Genomic DNA, 17,984 nt, shown 5'->3' with positions numbered 1-17,984 from the left:
AGAAATAGCAAAGGTAACTCTGTGAAGGGCCTACGTGCTTGAATCTTGTCCAAGTCTTCAACTACATGAATTAAGACATTACTTGACTCTTTCCAAAAACTCTGCTCAAAAACGAAATAGCCTCTTTTTCGTAACAGAAAGAATTTTATCCTACCTTTCCTTCAATCATATGAGGGCATTTAACAACTTCATTGTCAGATTCCCAACTTTTGTTTAAAAGCTTACTTAACACTTCACTTCAGGCAATGAAGATCAAAAATATTCACAGAAGCAGATTCTTTTCACAGATGCAGTTAAATATAAAATGCAACTTACTTTGTACTTCTGGTAATATGTTTCATTCTCTGTTTCCATTAGCAGCTTTGCTAACTTCTTCTCCTGTGCAGCCAACCAGCCCATGGCCTCTCTTACTTTTTCCTGGTAATCAGAGCAGAAAATTTCATTTTTCCATTTCACATTGTGCCATAAAATAACACTCACTGAGCATATGATAAAGTCCATTCAAAGCTATTGAAAAACAAGTAATTCCTGGGGACCCTGATGAATTTTGAGTCAGGCACTATTACATAGCAGGGACAAAGTTTTAAATCGGGCACCTGGATATATGAAGGTATCAAGAGAAGACCTGACTGCAGTTCTTCTGAAGGGAGAGTATCAGTATGGAGATATGTGAATAACCAATTAAACTCTCATAAGAGAGCACAGAGAAGGTCAGTGTTATCTGTGAGTGGTAACTTCTGTCCACTTTAAACGTCAGCTACTACACTTAAAGCTGGTTGTTCTGGGCATTTGCAAATCTGTCTGCCTCTTCTTTCATATTTACACAGACTTCAGAGAACACATGAAGACCACCAAGCTTGAAAATGTCCTCTGTAATAGTTAAATGAAAAACAAAACAACCCGAACAGCAACTCCACCTGTATGATCAATCAAAAACCTGTAACATGGAGTTTTTTCTACCACACAGGAGCAACAGAAAGTTCAAGCCAATTCAGTCTTGTCAGCAGCAGAATCAGAGGATCTACTACATGTTACTGACTCAGATGTAAACTGGGCAAAGCAAGCACATTCATTTGAAAATGCCTCAGTGATAACATGTCATACCTGCATGTCTTCTTCAGACTCAGGCAAATTCTTGGAGTATTGCAAAAACTGAGCCACGTAAGTCATGATTGATTTTTCATCCGGATTCACAATGTCAACATCTACGAGAGCCAATACACCATTTACATAATTATGCAGCCTTCTAGGCCTGATCACATAATTACACACTATGCTGCAGTTATTAAAACACATTACCATAAACATGTTTATTTTGCAACAGCTCGCTTAACATGCCATTGACAGAAATTAATATGTAATGAGCATTTTTTTCCTTGGGAATATTTTAATAGAACGTGATTAACTAATGAAAAAGTTTCTCCCATGAACAGGAAGGTTTCATATCCTTTCTTCTGCATATTGCTCCTGCAATTGCTGCCAATTCAAAAATTCTACAGTCCCTAAGTACAGCTGATGTTATAAAATAAAGAACCTCAGGTCTGAGCATCACAGCAAACATCAGTGTTCCATTTCAAACTTAAGCACAGTCTTAGGGATGATCTTAATCTCACTCCTAATAACCAAGATTTTTAAAAAGCTGATCATTTACCTTCAGGCTCCAGAAGCCGTGGGATATTCAGCTCCAGTTCTGCAATTCTGAAAGCCTCTTTCAGGTTTTCTTTATTGCTTCTGGCTTTTGCCTTCTCCAGGTCAACCAGACCTGGCCTCAAGGTTTGGATAATGGCTAAAAAAGCCAGTCCACTTCGCCAGCTGGACTTGAAATCAGTGACACTGACAGAGCCATGCCTATCCCAGAAATGAGTGGAAACAAAATGTTAGGCCATCTAAAGAAACAGGCTGTAAGCACAAATTTAGAAACGGAATATAAATTCAGTAAAATGGAGTATGAACCAAATCCAAAAGAACCTTGCCTGTGAACATCTGCACAAGTCAGAGAACAACACAGCCAGCACTACCAATCGCTACAATTACATATTTTTACACTATTTTTACAACATGACTCTATTTCTTTTTGTCTTCTACTGCATTCTGAAGATAAAACTTTGCTGATCCAAATCCTTTCTAATATCACCTTTGTGCTCAACATCTATGCATTCTGTAGAGTGGAAAAGCAACAAGAAAAGCACTGCAGAACATGTAATTGTCTGCAAGGACACCAAGAACTGGCATTTTAGAAAATCCAAATCTTGAAAGTGATGTATTAGTGCAGGAGAAAGTATTTCTTTTTCTCTTAATTAGCTTAGTGTCTTTAAATCATCTTTTATTAACGTTCACAGCCTGAAGAGTGCTGGGAGGTGCCCAGTCATGGAGGTCACAGTGACTTCTGGGACAACTTTCCAAAAGCAGCCTTTATGTTATGAGTATGTTACAGCATGGAAAAGATGTGGGGTTTCAGGTGTCCAAATTTAATCACAAAACAGTGGGCCAAGTCTTACAAGATTTGTTCCTTTACCAAAAACTATAGGATTCACCGGCAACAAAATAATTCAACATAATGACAGTGCAGAAATGATACTGCAAACCAGACAGCAATATTGCTGAAAAACAGGCAAAGAAGGAGGAAAATTACATGGACAAAGAGCTGTTTTTGATGTGCCAATTAATCTTCTTGTGATAAAACACAGCTACAAGGCAAACCTCAGTGCCATTCTACTGGCAGAAAGTGTCTGATGTGCTGATGAAGGCCTTTATCTCCCACTAATAACATGGAATATTAGTAGGATTTTATTAGAACATAAAACAACCAAAGAGCTGTGGAGAAAGAGCTGACATTACTGTAAAGCATATTTGAAAGATCCTGGAGTGAAGCAGCAGCCCTCGAAGAAAATGTAAATATCTCTATCTCCTCTAGATTGTGTGCTGTGAACACCCCCACAGAAAGCAGCAGTGCTATCTGTACATCAAGCATTTGGATACATCTTGTTAGAATTAGGGACTAGGATCACCAGGATCAGGATCCTTCTTGGGGATCACACAGTGTTTTGACAGAAAAGTATGAGTTCTGGGAATCACAGAAATCCTACATTTTCCATTAAAAAAAAAAAAATTAACAAAATCCTTGAAACTTTGTTAATCAGTGCCAACTATGAGGATTAAAACACGCAAATCATGTAAACATTCCACTATGCTTATCACACAGGAGCCCCTAAAAAAGAAAAGCCAAACAGCTCAGATTACACTGTTGTACTTAATTAGTAAGATGAACTTCGCTTTATCATATTTAAAGGGCTCACGTCAAAACATTTAGGGCTGATTGATGCTAAAAGTACTGGTAACCACAAGTGAAATTTAAAGGATTTTCTGCTAAGCTTTCACTAAGTAATATTAAAAAACATGGGAAAATATCACCACATTTAGAGGAAAGCAGTAATACAAAGTGTAGCATGCTAATTGTAAGTCTTGGATGGAACTTACAGCGAACACTGTTCTTTTGCCCACAGCAAAAGAGCCTTTGTAGCAGACATCTTCCACCGTTCCTTAATTTTAGCACTTTTTTTAGCTGATCTGCTTGCCTTTGGAGAGGAGTCAACAGCACTTGAACAATCCAGTGAAGGCTGATTGTAAGTACAGGCAAGTGTCCTGGCCAGTTCTTCAATCTATCAGAGGAGATGGGAGACTTATTGAGGCTTCAGTGAAAGATTACCAAGGCATCAGTGGCAGAACACCACAGAGAATTAGACAGGACTCAATCACAGCTGTAACAGTAGCTTTCCTGTCCCCCCCATATCAAATCAAGCTTTTTTATCTGCACAATCTGAACTATTTCATGCTGAATTCCCATCTTTAGGCAATTTTTTGGCAGGATATATTTACCCAAAGACCTCTGTGTTGCACTGTGGGTACCAGCAATGACATCAAGGGACCTTCTGATTCAATTTCTACTCTAACCAGTGACAGTAGCCCATGGCAGCTCTGTTTTCTGCTGTTAAGAGTGCCCCATAAGGCATGCTCAGAGTTTGCCTGCTCACTCAGGGTGCAGGAAAACCTACTTGATAGGCCTCAGAGATCTCCACTGGGTTAGAGATGCTCGGTTTAGGTACAAAGGTAAGTGCACAGGCCTTGTGCAGCACAAGAGTATTTGGCATCAAAGTACCTCTACCATGAAAAACATGGGCTCGATGCTGTTGGAAAACTTTGCTTCTTAGTGCTCTCCTGAGCCCCAGCCACCAGTTCATCCCAGTATACCGATGTTAATTCACTGCTGGGCTCTCCCTAGAAGCCAGTTTGGCTCCAGCATCCTCTGCAGCCCTACAACATGATTACATCGAGGCCCTGTGCTTTCACACCTCCCCATAACCTCATGCCACACAAGATGCACACTCTTATTGTATAAAAAACATGACTATGACACCTTTGTGTTATTTCAGGCACTGGTACTGAAAAAAAAAATACAAGAACTGAACATTGTAAGCACAGTCAACAGGGAGGAGTGGGGTTGCCTCTGAGGGAGATGGATGAACCACTTCACACTATCTGCTCTTTTTGGAGCTTAATCATTACAGACCTTAGACAAGCAAAATTTAGCCTATTTTTTAACTGGTTACTTCAAAAAACAAATCTCAGTATCATTCCTTCCTACCATTTGCAGCTAGATACTGTTCATCACTGCACTGGTGCATCTCCTCCTTGACCTGTCACTTCCACATGTCAGAAAATTATCTTTTGCTTTGCACTAATTCATCTCATTTGGCAATGACATAAGCCAACACATTTTTTGTGCTTTTCCCCTCTACTAAATCTCTCTTACATCGCTGAAATACTTACATGGAAATGAAATATAATGGTCCAGATTAGGCCAAGCACAATGGAAGGTTTTCCTTCGATAATGTCAGCTACATGAATATTTATGAGCTTCAGCTAAGGAGGAAAAAAAAGGGATCATTGTTAACAAAGAAAATGTTCCACCAGCTAAACTGGCTCTAGTTGTGAATTTTGACATTAATACTCACTGATCTGCTCTTTAAAAATGTCAAAGCATTTTCTATATTACTTCTACACTGGAAAGTATTAAATCCTTTTTCCCGTGGCTGCAAAGCAAAAAAAAAAAAACCAGGTTATATCTTCAACCATAAGAATTAATTTTATTCTGTATTTTGATAAGGGAAGTCCTGCAAAGATTCATAAATTACTTTGGATCAACTTACTTCTATGTGTTTCAGACTCAATGGTATAAAAATAAGTCACTTGAAACTAACTCTGTGACTCCAGAGGGATGATTCATATGGTTGCAGTTAAGCATATCCAGAAATCTTTGCTGGACTTGACAAAGGACTGAGGTAATATTTTTATTACTCTGTCTTACCAGATGTTGACCTGAAAGCACTTCCAACAGATCCAGAAGCAAATGTCCTTGCTGTATGTCTGTATACAGGTCTGAGACAACATAAGGAGGGGTATGCTGCAAGATAAATTTCAATCTTTTGTCATTTTGAATTCAACACACTACAAAACATCACAGATTACTCTGCTGTTAAATAATATTTAGCATCCTTTATTTTTTTTCATTAAGCTGCAATAAAAATCCTGCATCTAAACACCCACATCCTGTTTCTTCGAATCCATTACTTTGTTTGTATCTTATTCCCCTTTGTCCTGCCTCTGTGTTTTATAAGGGTAATTTTAGGCCTCACTTCCAAGCATTCATATTTTTCAAGGAGGTCTGTGGCGAAAGAAAAAAAAATTAAAGAAACGGAAAGCTAAACATGGCAGTTAATTCGTATTTTGAGATCTTAATATTAAGTACAAATTTGAGCATAGAGCTGCATAACTAAACTTCTTTTCCCCACACAACACAAACTTATGATGAGTTCAGCAGCTTCTGCTCAAGGAGAGAACAAAACAGGATTTTTTTTTTTTTTTTTTTTTTACCTGAGCAAGTCAGAGCCCCAGCACATGCTGCAGGAGCTGCTTTCTGAATGCTTAAATAGCACCTACACTACTGTGTGGTTTGTCTTAATACTTACCAGTCATGCAGGTCATCTCATTAAACTTATGTTCTTGGATTGCATAATAGAATGACACTTACCTAATCACAGTAAAACCAGTTGTAAACTCAGAAACTCATAAAACCCTGAGACATGTGCCTCAATCCACCACAAGTTTTACCACATGAGTAAGGAAGTGTGGTATCTACACACAAACCACCTCATACAAATGTCCTTGGACATGCCCCAATACAGTGCTGCTGTAACTAAACAAATGCTTCTTGGGGCTACTTTTTCCATCCAGTGCCTAAAAAAAAGGTGTACTAATTTGGTTTATTCCTAAAAATTTAATCTCTCAGCAGCATATCTGAATCAGAAAGGCAAAAGGCACGTCTTTGCTAAAGAATCCCCTATTTACCTTTGCCAATATTGAATTTATCCAACTAGTGAAGGTTTTCTTCTGTGTAAACTCTCGCTGGACTAGGAAATAAAAACAAAAAAGAAAAGAAAGTTAATGGAAAAAATGATCAGGTTTTATTCCTCTTTCTCAAAAAGACACATAGCATCCACCTCAAACCCAAGGTCTGTTCTTCCAGGTATTAAGTTACTATTTAATATCAGTTTTTCTCAACTCTTGTTTTACAGCTGATATTTTCTTGCTTGCAGAGTTGATACTGCAAAGACCTCTACAACCATCAAGCATAACCTACAGGATGAAGAGAATAACTAATGAAGGTTTTCTCAGAAGATCAGCAAATACAAAGAGCGGGATGAACACATTATTCTACAGAGAAATATGTCTACAACTGCTCTGTTCATTTGTAAATGTTCCTTCAAGGACTCAGGGCCATCATCAGTACAAGACACATCTTGAAATTCAGGAAAAGCCAAAATTCATTAAGTTGGCTGGAGTTAGGGGATAAATGCACATCTGTAGGTGAAGCCACACAATGAGAAATCTTTGCTAAGTGAAGGGCTGGAGAGAGTTATGAGGCTGTCATGGGGAAATACACCCTCTAACAGCATCCTTTCCACTGGTGGGCCCTCCCTGGGGTGTACAGACAATTAATCCAGCAAAAAAGGAGCACCCATGGTCTTAATACTGGCAAGAGGAAGAAGGAAGTGCTTGAACTTGTGCTGCAGCAAAAAACAGTGAAATGGGACTCAAAGCATGACCCAGTGACACAGAGATCCAGCTCTGCACCAGGGGCCCTCATGGTGCCACACAGTGAGCAACTACCAGCAGCTGTGCAGGGGGACAGGGAGCTGGTTAAGCCCATGTTTTAAAAACCAGAGTATTTAGACTGTTTCTCACACCTGCCTGTGGGCAGCAGAGATGGAGAAAAGTCCAGTTCCCCCAGAAGCTGAAGCAGAGGGTGAGCAGCAGAGCTGGACCAGACCAGCTCCCCAGACCCAGCCCTGCCAGGGGCAGTGTATCACCTGACTGCCCAGCCCATGTTCCCTCCCAAAAAAACACTCCATGTCCAAGCCACACCACAAAACCCTACATCCTTAGGGGCTGGATGTCTGTACACAGATCTGAGGTGACAGAGGTGCTGGCCCCTGAGATGACGGGATCGCATCTGCCACCAGCAGCCATCCCAAAGGCTCATGAGAGCCAGCCTGAATACAAACTCCTTTTTAACACCCTTTCCATAGCAGCCTTGACTGCAAGCATTGGGGCTGGCTTCCCAGAATAAGCTTGCATGGAGAAACAAATCTGGGAGACAGGGTGGGAATAGACCATCTCTTCTGCCTCTCAAAGTGTGTTCTTGCTCAAAAGATTAATTGAAGGTTTGACACTGTAAGTCAAGTGCAATACTTCTCAGCAATAGATATGTATGTTTTGGTAGGCTGGGCAGGATGAAGGATACCAAAAATACCAAGCCCTTGGGGGGAAAAAAAAAAAAAAAAGTTGACTGTTCTGCCCATGAAAATGCCACTCACAGGAAAATGTCCCACACTTTACTACACTCTTGGAATCTGCAAACACAAACCCCAGTCATGGGGTCTTTTCATGATCCAAGACAGCCCAAAGGAGTTGCTGCAGAGCTTCATCAGCTCATGAAACACAGAAATTCACTTGAGGATAACCCTGGCTCCTGCTCCTCACCCCATAGGCTGCCTTCTGCCTCACTGGGCGGGTGAGCAGCAATAAAAACATTCATGTTACGTGCTTGAGCACTGCTTTGCATCCTGTAGTGAAGGCGTCTTTCAACAGCCCTCCTCTAATCTGCAACACCACCATCCTGCCAGAGCATGAAGCAATTGGCTTCCCCTGCTTGCTGGATCATTTTAGGATTCTTTCTAAGCACCACAAAGATTGCCCTCAAACGGTAAGATAAGTGCAGTCACGGACAAAAGCGACAGGACAAAATCAGGTCTTGTCGGAAAACAAAGTTAAGCACAAACATGCCACACAGCCCCAACAACGCTGCAATGCTCACAAGGAGGACAAAAATAGCATAGGGATACTGGCTTCATGTTAGCACAGGAGCCAGCCACACCCTTCAGCTGAACACCATGTGGGAGCCATTCCAATTACCCAACGAGTAATTATTGAGTAGCTGCGCTCAATTTTATCAGGCAGGCAAGGCTGGCAGCGCTAGCACTTGAAAAGGGATAGAGAGCAAATATTGACTACTCTGCCTGACGCCAGTGACTCCTGCAGCTGCAGCTCTTGCCAAACACACACTGCTGCTGCTGATTTGAAGAACTTGCATTTGGGGTTGGTTACAGATGGTTAGGATGAGACACTTGGCCTTGTTTTGGTTAACAGCCATATTAACATGCTCCATTACGCAATAGGGGCCAGATACTGCAAGTGTTGATTCACGTGGGCAGCTCTCAGGAAAATGTCTCACCTGGTGAAAGTACAAGGTGGTTATTCCACTGCACACACCTAAAAGCATCTTAAACCCTCCACAAGCTACCTAACACAACCCACTGGGCTGCCTTCCAAGCAGCTGCTGCCTCAGCTGCAATGTGCCTTATTTTCCTACCCAAACAAATAATAATAATAGAATCTCCCCCTGAACTAGTAACAGAACTCCATGCTTGCCAGCATTCCCCCAGCTTGTAGTGAAGCCGTCAGTGTTTCCACGCAGGCCACCCCACACACACTCAGTACAGATGTGCTCCTGGCACCGTGGCAGGAGGTTGGATTGCAATTTTCAGGCTGAGTGTGTTTTCCCTCCCAGCTCCCCTCTGACACTGCTGCTGCTGCTCAGAGGCGCTAATGATTTAATCAAGCTCTCCAATTCTTATCTCTACCACGTGGTTAATTAATACGGATTTTTATTTTTATGAAAGTGAATGGATTCTTTGTTAGGCCTTTTTGTAGCACTCTAACTGACCTTGCCCTAGTTTTCAAAATGTCACTGACCTAGAATAAAAAAGCTATAAAAAAAACCCAAACCCTGATCATTCTCTTTACTTTGGGTCAAAACTCACTAAGCTAAAAAGTGGATCTGACAGAACAGAATAAGAACCTGGGAATCTGAAAATACCCAAAATCTATCATATTTCACCCTGTGTTAACAACTCTTCAGGAAGGAATAACACATACAAGCAACGTGTCACGTAGGATAGCTAAAAATCAATACACACTGCTGGACAATGACTGTTTTATTCAGTAATGAGCTACCAACAAGTGCTACAAACCAGGCTGATCATTAGGAACACAGGGACATGGCAGGGACCACGTGAGTGCTGAACTCTCCCAGGAGGGAGAGGAGAGCAGCAGCACTGCCAGCCACTGTTTTACTCTCAGCCCTCCTTTAACTGATGCAGGAAAAAAAAAGACTTAAAATTGGTCTCCTCTTCCCTGCTGCCTTTCGTGCCTCCCTTCATGAGGTGGGGGAATGGCAGCTCCAAGGAAAGAACCATCTCCTCCTTCGGCAGGGAGCTGGGGGAAGCAAATAATTGCAGAACAGATGTAGCCTGTCCTTCCACACTCATCAAACCCTGTCACCAAACAGCAAAGAGGATTTCTTCTATCACAAGGACTTGCATATCACTGCTAGTGAACAATTTACAACTGTAAGACTTCTTTTTAAAAAATAATTTTAAGCAATCACTTTAAATTAATGAGCACAAGCCTGCCTCATCTCTGCTTCACCAGGAGGAATTACCTCTTGTGTATGATATTTTTATATCTTCCTTTCACTGAGGTCAGCTGAGGCTATGTCTACAGCAGCGTGCAGGGAGCTCATCAGGAACAGATCAAGAGAGCTGGTGTTCATAATGCAGTGTATCCACCACATATGCAGGGACAAACGTTGTGTTGGGCTAACTCTAGCCCCAGTGCCCACAGACAGCCACAGCACCTTCTCTTCTTCAGTTTCATTCCAAACAACCATTTCCACACTCCCTGATTCCCCAGCAAAATGAACCAAAGGATGGGTAGCAGGGATAACAGGGAGAGCTTCTTCAAGACAGCACTGCTGGTATGAACTAATACACCAAGCAAGTACATTCTTTAAATGACTGGAACCATCAGAAGAACAATTAAATACTTGCCAATCCAGGGAGAGAGTGAGCAATTAACCACCAAGCCCTCTGTACAGTCCCTTCCCTTCCACCCAGCAACAGTTTCATATTCTGCAGACAGGAAAGCAGGGAAAAGACTTATTTCCAGCATTTATGTTCAGCAACATGGTGTTAAGCAATTAAAAATAAACACAGAATTTTTTGTCAAGATTGAGAAGTTTACCCAAAGCCCAATGAAGATGAAGAAAATACCTCTACAAGCAGGTATGGGTCTTTTCAAATCCAAATATTGTATAAATATTAACTAAATCACTACTACCACATCAGTGAAGCAAGTGGAAACTTTTCTACACTACTCCTTTCAACCTCCTTTTCCTTTTGAAAGCAAATTGTCCAATTTACCGAAAGTGCTGCTAACTCAGGAAGTGTGCTCACACCAGGCTTTGCCCTCTTGGTTTTCTTAAACCCTTTTGCTGTTCTTGTTGTCAGGATGCTGGAGCAGCCCTGCTCTGCATCACCACTGTCTTTACTGCCACCACAACGTGATGTTTAGTGCTCAGGGGCATAGGCAGGCTGCAGACTAAATTCTTAAAGGTACCAAGTCACATCATTTAGATATAAACATACTTTTCAAGATAAACACTTAAGTGGCTTTTCTAACATTTTAAAGAACATCCACAGTGAAGCAGGGATCTGACTCTAGTGGCCTCCAGTGCCCTTTACAGGTGCCTCAGGAGCCATCCACTCCTTTGGCATTTTAATGCCAGTTTTTAACCAGTTATGCACCAGGTAATGCCTTTAACGAATTGAAATTTACCTAGCAGGGAACACTTTTATGCAACTATCCAATCTGTTTTTTACATTAGGCATGTGAAGCAGACAAAAATACCCATGACTGAATGTTTTCAAGGCAGTGTCACGTGCCAGTTGCCTCTCCAGTGCCATCAGCCCTGGCACATGCCACGAAGCTGTGCAGTATGGGGAACTGTAGTTCCCTCACCCGGGCAGCATAAACCAGGAATAAATTTCTGTGCAGCTCCTATGGGAGCTTTTCAATTTGTAAAAGTCACCCTTGTAAAATCGTAATAAACATTTAATGGGCTTTTTTTAATCGTTCTAGTTAAAGGAAAAAAAGTGTAGCTGTAATAAGCAAGTGGACCCATCAGATGAGACATACAATTAAAACAAAAAAAAAAAGCTGGGTAAGAATTATTAATCTACCTGACCTCTGGATGAATTAAGAGGATCTCGAAATCTCCCTTTACTCAGATGAGTACAATCTACTACAAGCTGCACAACAAAACCTATCCATACACATCTCCGTATTTTCAATTTCACTTGAAGAGAAATCATTCATAAAGCATTAGACATAACTGCATGAAAATAGTATCATTCATTTTTATCACTAAACTCTCTTCAAAAACAGTTTTGTTCAAAAACTCTCTTCAGTTTTAGCAACCACATTCCTATATTATCATCCTTTGGCTTACAGTTATAAAGAGTAACACACATGCACATTAATAAGTGGAGCCAAAAATTAGGACCCCTGCAGTTAATTAAACAGTGAAAGAGTAAGTACATACCCCAAACTCCAAGAGCTAAAACACTCTCTTGTGTTTGAATTAGCTCAGCAAGCATGAAAAGAAAAGGGAAAACAGTTCTGCACAGGCTTGGTGGGAAGTGCCACACACAGGCTCTGTTTGCTATCCTAGGGAAGACAGGGGAAAGATTTGTGCATGGGACAGAAAACAGAGGTTGAATCCTCCCACAGTTAAAGAGATTTGCGTTCCAAAAGCAAAAAATAATCCCGCTCTAGAGTGCCACAAACCCTGCAGAGTTCCTGCTGCAGCCACCCATCCGCGAGCAGCCACGCATTCCCCTCGCCGCAATCCTGCACTCCTGCTCAGCAGCAAAGCATGATTCCATCTCCATCTGCTCCCAAAGCACTGCCAGGAGGCCCTTCTCTTACCAAGGAGGTGACATGCCTCCTCATCTCAAGTAGCTAAAGGCAATTTTGGATGTTGACTGTGCCTCTTCAATTCATAGAAGGATGAGCAGCAGGCTGGACCTCTCTCTGGGGCCAGCCCATAACGCAGTGATGGGAGGGAGACATGGGAGGAGGAGACATACAACAGGGATCCTGCTTTATTCCTCCCATGCTCATTGCCAGCCAAGCCCTGAGCTCCTGCCTGCTCCATCCTACACCAAAAATGACTTCAGGTTTCAAAGATGGTCCGTAGTGCAATGAAGCATCTCCCTGTCAAGCATCCTCTGTTCACCAAGATGTTTGCAGATCGCCTGGCAGGAGAAACCCTTTCCTTAAGTATTCCCCCACTGGTCATAACTGTAATAGGTCCAGCTCCAGGCTTTTCACCTGCACTTTTACATAGCTGTGCAAGGACACAAAGCAATCCTGCAGCTGCCGTAAGTTGTGCTGCATCAGAAAACTGGGAAGAAGCAGAGAGGTGCTGAAGGAAAGGACACAGATAATGCCGACCTTAATCTGATTAATTGTAACATCTGGGACAGAGGGAAGGAGAAAAAGAAAATAAAAGAAGCCTGCCCAATTCCTGACATCATGCATTTTCATAGCAATTTCCACTTTCTTGGCAGGGAGGGAAGGGGTAACTATTACTCTCATCTGGATATCAGCCTGAAAACTGGTAAAGGTTAAAGCGCAACACATAACTCTGAAAAGATCCATATATAAGGGTTTATATTCTTGCAGCTCTTTACTTCAGCCTCATGATTTTGTGACTAGCTTTACCATTTGAAAATGCCTGGAGATGGGGGCATTAGAAAACATACTGCTTTCATTTCTTCACCTATTTTCTTCATGTTTTTCAAGCTCCATTAAGTCTCCTTAAAGTAATCAGCTGACAAGAAAGATGTACTGAGGACAAAGTTACATTTTTACCTATTTTCCAGTGAATGTCTTTATGGCATCTTCTAAGCCAAACGCTTTTAAGGAAAATCAGTGTTCACCCTCAAACACTCTTCTACCAAAATACCCACTAATAAGCTTTTACACTACTAACCAACTAGCCATAAATTAATAGGAATTCTATAATAATTAGACCTACTAAGTAGTAAACTCTTCACTAATTACCTAAAGGAGATTGTTCTTTCCCTCTTTTTTCCTTCTTTTTCTTCCCAAAAGTGCTATCCTTGCAGAAGTCTGTAACTTAAATAACAGTCAAACGTACCTAAAATAACATACCTATGCATGGCCGGGAAGGAAAAACAAATAAAGCTAATGATTTTGTTACATTTTTAGGCATAAACGTCACAAAATTGTATGACCAAACCAATTGACACATTAAGTTGATCTTGCCCTAATTAACAAGACTGGACAAGTGCTCTATCCCCACGGGATGCCTTTCAGGAATAATGGAAGACTGGATCACAAAGAACTGAAAAGTAGATCAAAATATATCTAGACTACATCCAGACTAGATCTCACTCTTGCTTTTTCCTTGTGCACCATTTATGCATGTCTCCCATTATGCTGTGTATTATGCAATGCTGGACATATTCTTTGAAGCTATATCCCAGCAATTTGAAAAAGGAGATCGTAACAAGTTCTACATCCATCTGCAGTCACACAAAATGTAAGCTGCTTTTCTGATAGTTATAAGCAGCTATTCCTTGAATCTGAAATTTCTCTAACACTTCCCCAGGTGGGCCTCAAGATTTAAAGCAATCAATGTCACTGGCTGCTTTGCAAATCTCATCTTGAGATTCCTGTTAATGGAAAAACCTGTTTCCTTGAGTGACCCTATTCTTCTTATTTGACCTTTGCTACCACAGATCTGTGAGCAGAGCTGCTAATGGTCCCTACATGTCATGTCAGGGAGCGTGTCTTTGGTGCTTCCTCACAGCTGTATTGCCATTTCCTTGTTTGACCCTGAGCAGACGCTGCAGCGCCACAGCTCTTACACAAAACGTGTCAGTACCATTTGTTGTGTCTTCAATCATTACAAAAAATTGCTCATGTCACTTCTACGGGATGTCTCCGGATGTTTTACAACAGCCAGGCACAGGCAGCTTGGGCACAAGATTTGCAGTGTGCTCATTTCAGCATAATCTGAGAGCTCCATTTATTACAGCAAAGAAATACAGTCATTTCAATTTTACTAAGCAGGGCTCCTTCAATGAGATAGACCAAAAAGTTCAATTGTTATTCAACACAAACACCGATCTGACTTTCCAGAAAAAAAATAATTTGAAAGTAAAACTCTGTCCTAAAATGGCATGTAACTTTAAATCTGCCTTAAAGCTAGAGTGTTTTCCAAATCTGTTTCACAACAACAGCCACCTCAGCCTTTCTACCCAAGGCTGTTTGACTGGCACAACAAATGTGTGTCTGACAAGCTGTGCTTGGTGCAAAAGTCAGACTAGCTCCTGTCTGCTACAAGTTTTTGCTTGTTCTCCTGAAAATGCAATACTGAAGCAAAACGGAAGAAAATTCACCATTAAAGATGCTCGGCTTTGGACCACTATTAACCCTCACTCGTCAAAACACATTGCTTCAACGACAGTATTAGTGCAAATATGGATCACAGAAGCAACTTGGCAGAATATTCTTTTGCACCATCTGTTTTCAACATATTTGCTTTCAACCAAGAAACCATAGAAATTTCATTGCAAGGGAGTTAAAAGGAAATAGCTCTGTGGAAACACAAGTTAGCCCATCCATTCTAGAATAACCAGGCTTAGTCTAAACACATCAAAACCAAGCTTTTCAGCAGGGCTAGTCCTGCTGCCTGGACTAGACTCCTTGATAGCCTCCATAAATATGTTCAGAGCAAAGTCAACCTTCACAGAAAATTCTTATAGAAGGAAATTCAACATGTGAGTAAGGAAAATCTGAAAGTTCTGACAGGCCAGGTCAGATGCACTCATCATCATTTAACTGTCCAGGTAGATGCCATTAAACTGAAACAAGTAAAAATCAGCTAGTGAGTGCTTCCTTAAGGAATTATAACTCGTGACAAGTAAAGATGAAAGATTCTGACCCATAAGAAATTTGTTTAGAAGCCACAAAACTTGCAGGGGACATAGCAGTAAAAACAGAAAACCAAATAAAATAGAATAAAATAGTACTGTAGTCAATAGCTTCATTAAGACAGCTCAATGCAATCACTTAATTGTCAGCAAGCTGAAAACAAGGAAACTAATGAACTGGCCTGTTTTCATGCTGGTGGTTCCTTCTGAAACAGTTTACAAGAACATGTATTCTGAGTAACAAAGCATAAGAACCAGTGAGCACATCAGTACCAAAAAAGGCAACTGATCTGAAAATATCACGGGAAAGTACTACAAGAGCTTATCTTTCATTTCCCTGCTGAAACCTCTCTCATGAAACATAGAAACATCTGCAAAGAAGCACAGACATGAACTAACTACACTCACCAGAACACAAGTTTAAACAGGTAGTTCAGAATTCCTTTCAACTTGTACACACAGCCACAGATTTTTGACAAAAATCTAAATTAAAAAGGCACAAAAAGCTTCAATGACTTACCTTGCAGCGTTAGATGGAGATCATCTATTTCAGAGGAAGCCTGCTCCTCTGTTGATGCAGATGATTGCTGTGATGCCATATTGAATTCTATGGAGATTCTTTAATCAACTTCCAAACTGAAATGATATTAAAAAAGAAGAAAATCAGTACAGTTTTATAAGAATTGATGATGCTCAGTGATGATGTGGCACCAAGATATGCATTTTGTTTTGGGTTTTCTTCCCTTGGTCAGCTGTTTCCTTAGCTTATACAGAATAAAGCGACTGTTCCTACTGCAGGAACCCAAGCTTTGGTCCTTTGACTCTCTTCTAGCAGTGGCCAGCAGCACTCCACAATACAAACCAGGGATCCCAGTGGATCTCACCATGAAAACAAAAGCACCAGGATCAGGAAAATTCAAACACCATTCCTTTCTTTGAGAAAGCCAAGGTGACAAAAGCTCTCAGTGCCTTCTGCAGACTGGTAGCTGCCAAACCTCATTTTTTTAATCCTTGTACCTTTCAGATCTCCCTTCCTGCCTGGATAATTGTTGCAGAATTCAGGAAGAATCTGCAAAGATTAAGCTGAAATGAAAAAGCAGCAGTTATCATAAGAGAATCAACACAACTGCTCTGGTACTGTCTGGTACCTTTGTTACTCCTCAATCCCCATGAAGGAGTTTCTTTTCCAACTCCTCCATTTTCCTCTCCCTGGACACCTCCTCTATCTCTAATGTAACTTTAGAAAACAATATGCTCTATCTTCCTTAAAAAACTGCAAGTGTTCCTGGTTCTGCAGTAGCTGTATTGTTCAATTTGCCACTGTAGGAAGAACTGGATGCTTAAGATAGAGACTTATTTTTATCAAGAACCCAGAAGTTAAAGAAATTAAGCTGAAAATTAAAGAAGGGCTCACTCTTAAACAAGCTTTGTTACCTACACAACTGTAACCTTTTTACCAGAAGCTCTAGGATTTCCACACCATGTATTAATAACTCATCCACCAAGTATATGTCAAAATAAAGGGCGTGAATAGATGAGTCAGGAAATACAACATAAAGGAATGCCAGAGAAATTCTTACATCCATTCCCTTGTGCACATGAATCATGAGGCAGCCTTTGTTTACCCCACTCCATACTATTTCTCCTCACTCTGTCTCCTTCACTGAGCAGGAAGGAGAACATGCATTTCACAAAGAGCTCTTCAATATTTTACTTTCCTCACCCTGAACAATGTGTGTCCTTGTGCTTTATCCAAGAGCTGCTCTGGTGACAGGATTATTGAAACCCCCACAAGATTTTCTATGACACTCACCAGCCCGGCATCTGAACACCTCACAAACATCAATCAATTCACACTTACAGCACCTACACGAGACATGGGGTTATTCCCACATTTAGAATCACAGCGTGCTTTGGGCTGGAAGGGACCATCAGTCCAACCCCCCTGCCATGGGACATCACTTTACTGATCACAAGCAAAGGCCAGACAGAGAGAAAAAAGGCAACAAGAAAAGTCTCTGGATTTCCAGAGAAATAGATGCTAGCTCGTAAGGCTGAAGCACTGATTCCAACTGCTGCAGTGACCGTGCTGCACTTCTGCAAGTCACCAACTTAAAACTGCAACTCAGGGCACCAGATTCAAGAAAGGGGAGTTTAGCTGGGGCAGGTAAAGTCAGACCTATCTGGATAAACAAAGAAAGACATATTTTACAAGAGTTTGGCTAGCTTAGCAAGCACAAATAGGAGGGAAAGAACTAATTTGATCTTTGGATGGCACAAGAACACGATGATATAAACAAGCCAAGCCTTGAGGTTAGGATGGCAATCAGAAGATAACTAAATTAGCCAAGACAGCCAACAAAATGCTGGGCAGCACAAACAGGGGCATCACCAGCAGAGACAGAGAAGTCATTATCCCACTGTGCTCAGCACTCGTCAGGACACCTGGAATACTGGGTGCAGTTTGGGACCACGCTGTACAAAGTATTATGTGGACAG

At 41.1% G+C, this 17,984-nt stretch overlaps 1 protein-coding gene across 1 annotated transcript in view; it reads right to left on the bottom strand.

Annotated features, from left to right (window-relative positions):
* Positions 1-16,126, bottom strand: part of SYNE2 (spectrin repeat containing nuclear envelope protein 2) — a 165,381-nt gene extending 149,255 nt beyond the window's left edge. The window contains 9 exon segments of the mRNA XM_032112608.1: positions 316-417; positions 1,105-1,205; positions 1,652-1,848; positions 3,478-3,659; positions 4,828-4,920; positions 5,013-5,090; positions 5,366-5,461; positions 6,406-6,467; positions 16,006-16,126. Coding sequence (XP_031968499.1) covers positions 316-417; positions 1,105-1,205; positions 1,652-1,848; positions 3,478-3,659; positions 4,828-4,920; positions 5,013-5,090; positions 5,366-5,461; positions 6,406-6,467; positions 16,006-16,084 — 990 coding nt within the window. The 5' untranslated portion in view covers positions 16,085-16,126.
* Positions 16,127-17,984: the final 1,858 nt, after the last annotated feature.

This window comes from Corvus moneduloides, chromosome 6, assembly GCF_009650955.1.
Source record: "Corvus moneduloides isolate bCorMon1 chromosome 6, bCorMon1.pri, whole genome shotgun sequence".
Taxonomy (NCBI): domain Eukaryota; kingdom Metazoa; phylum Chordata; class Aves; order Passeriformes; family Corvidae; genus Corvus; species Corvus moneduloides.
This window is presented reverse-complemented; position numbering and strand designations above follow the sequence as displayed.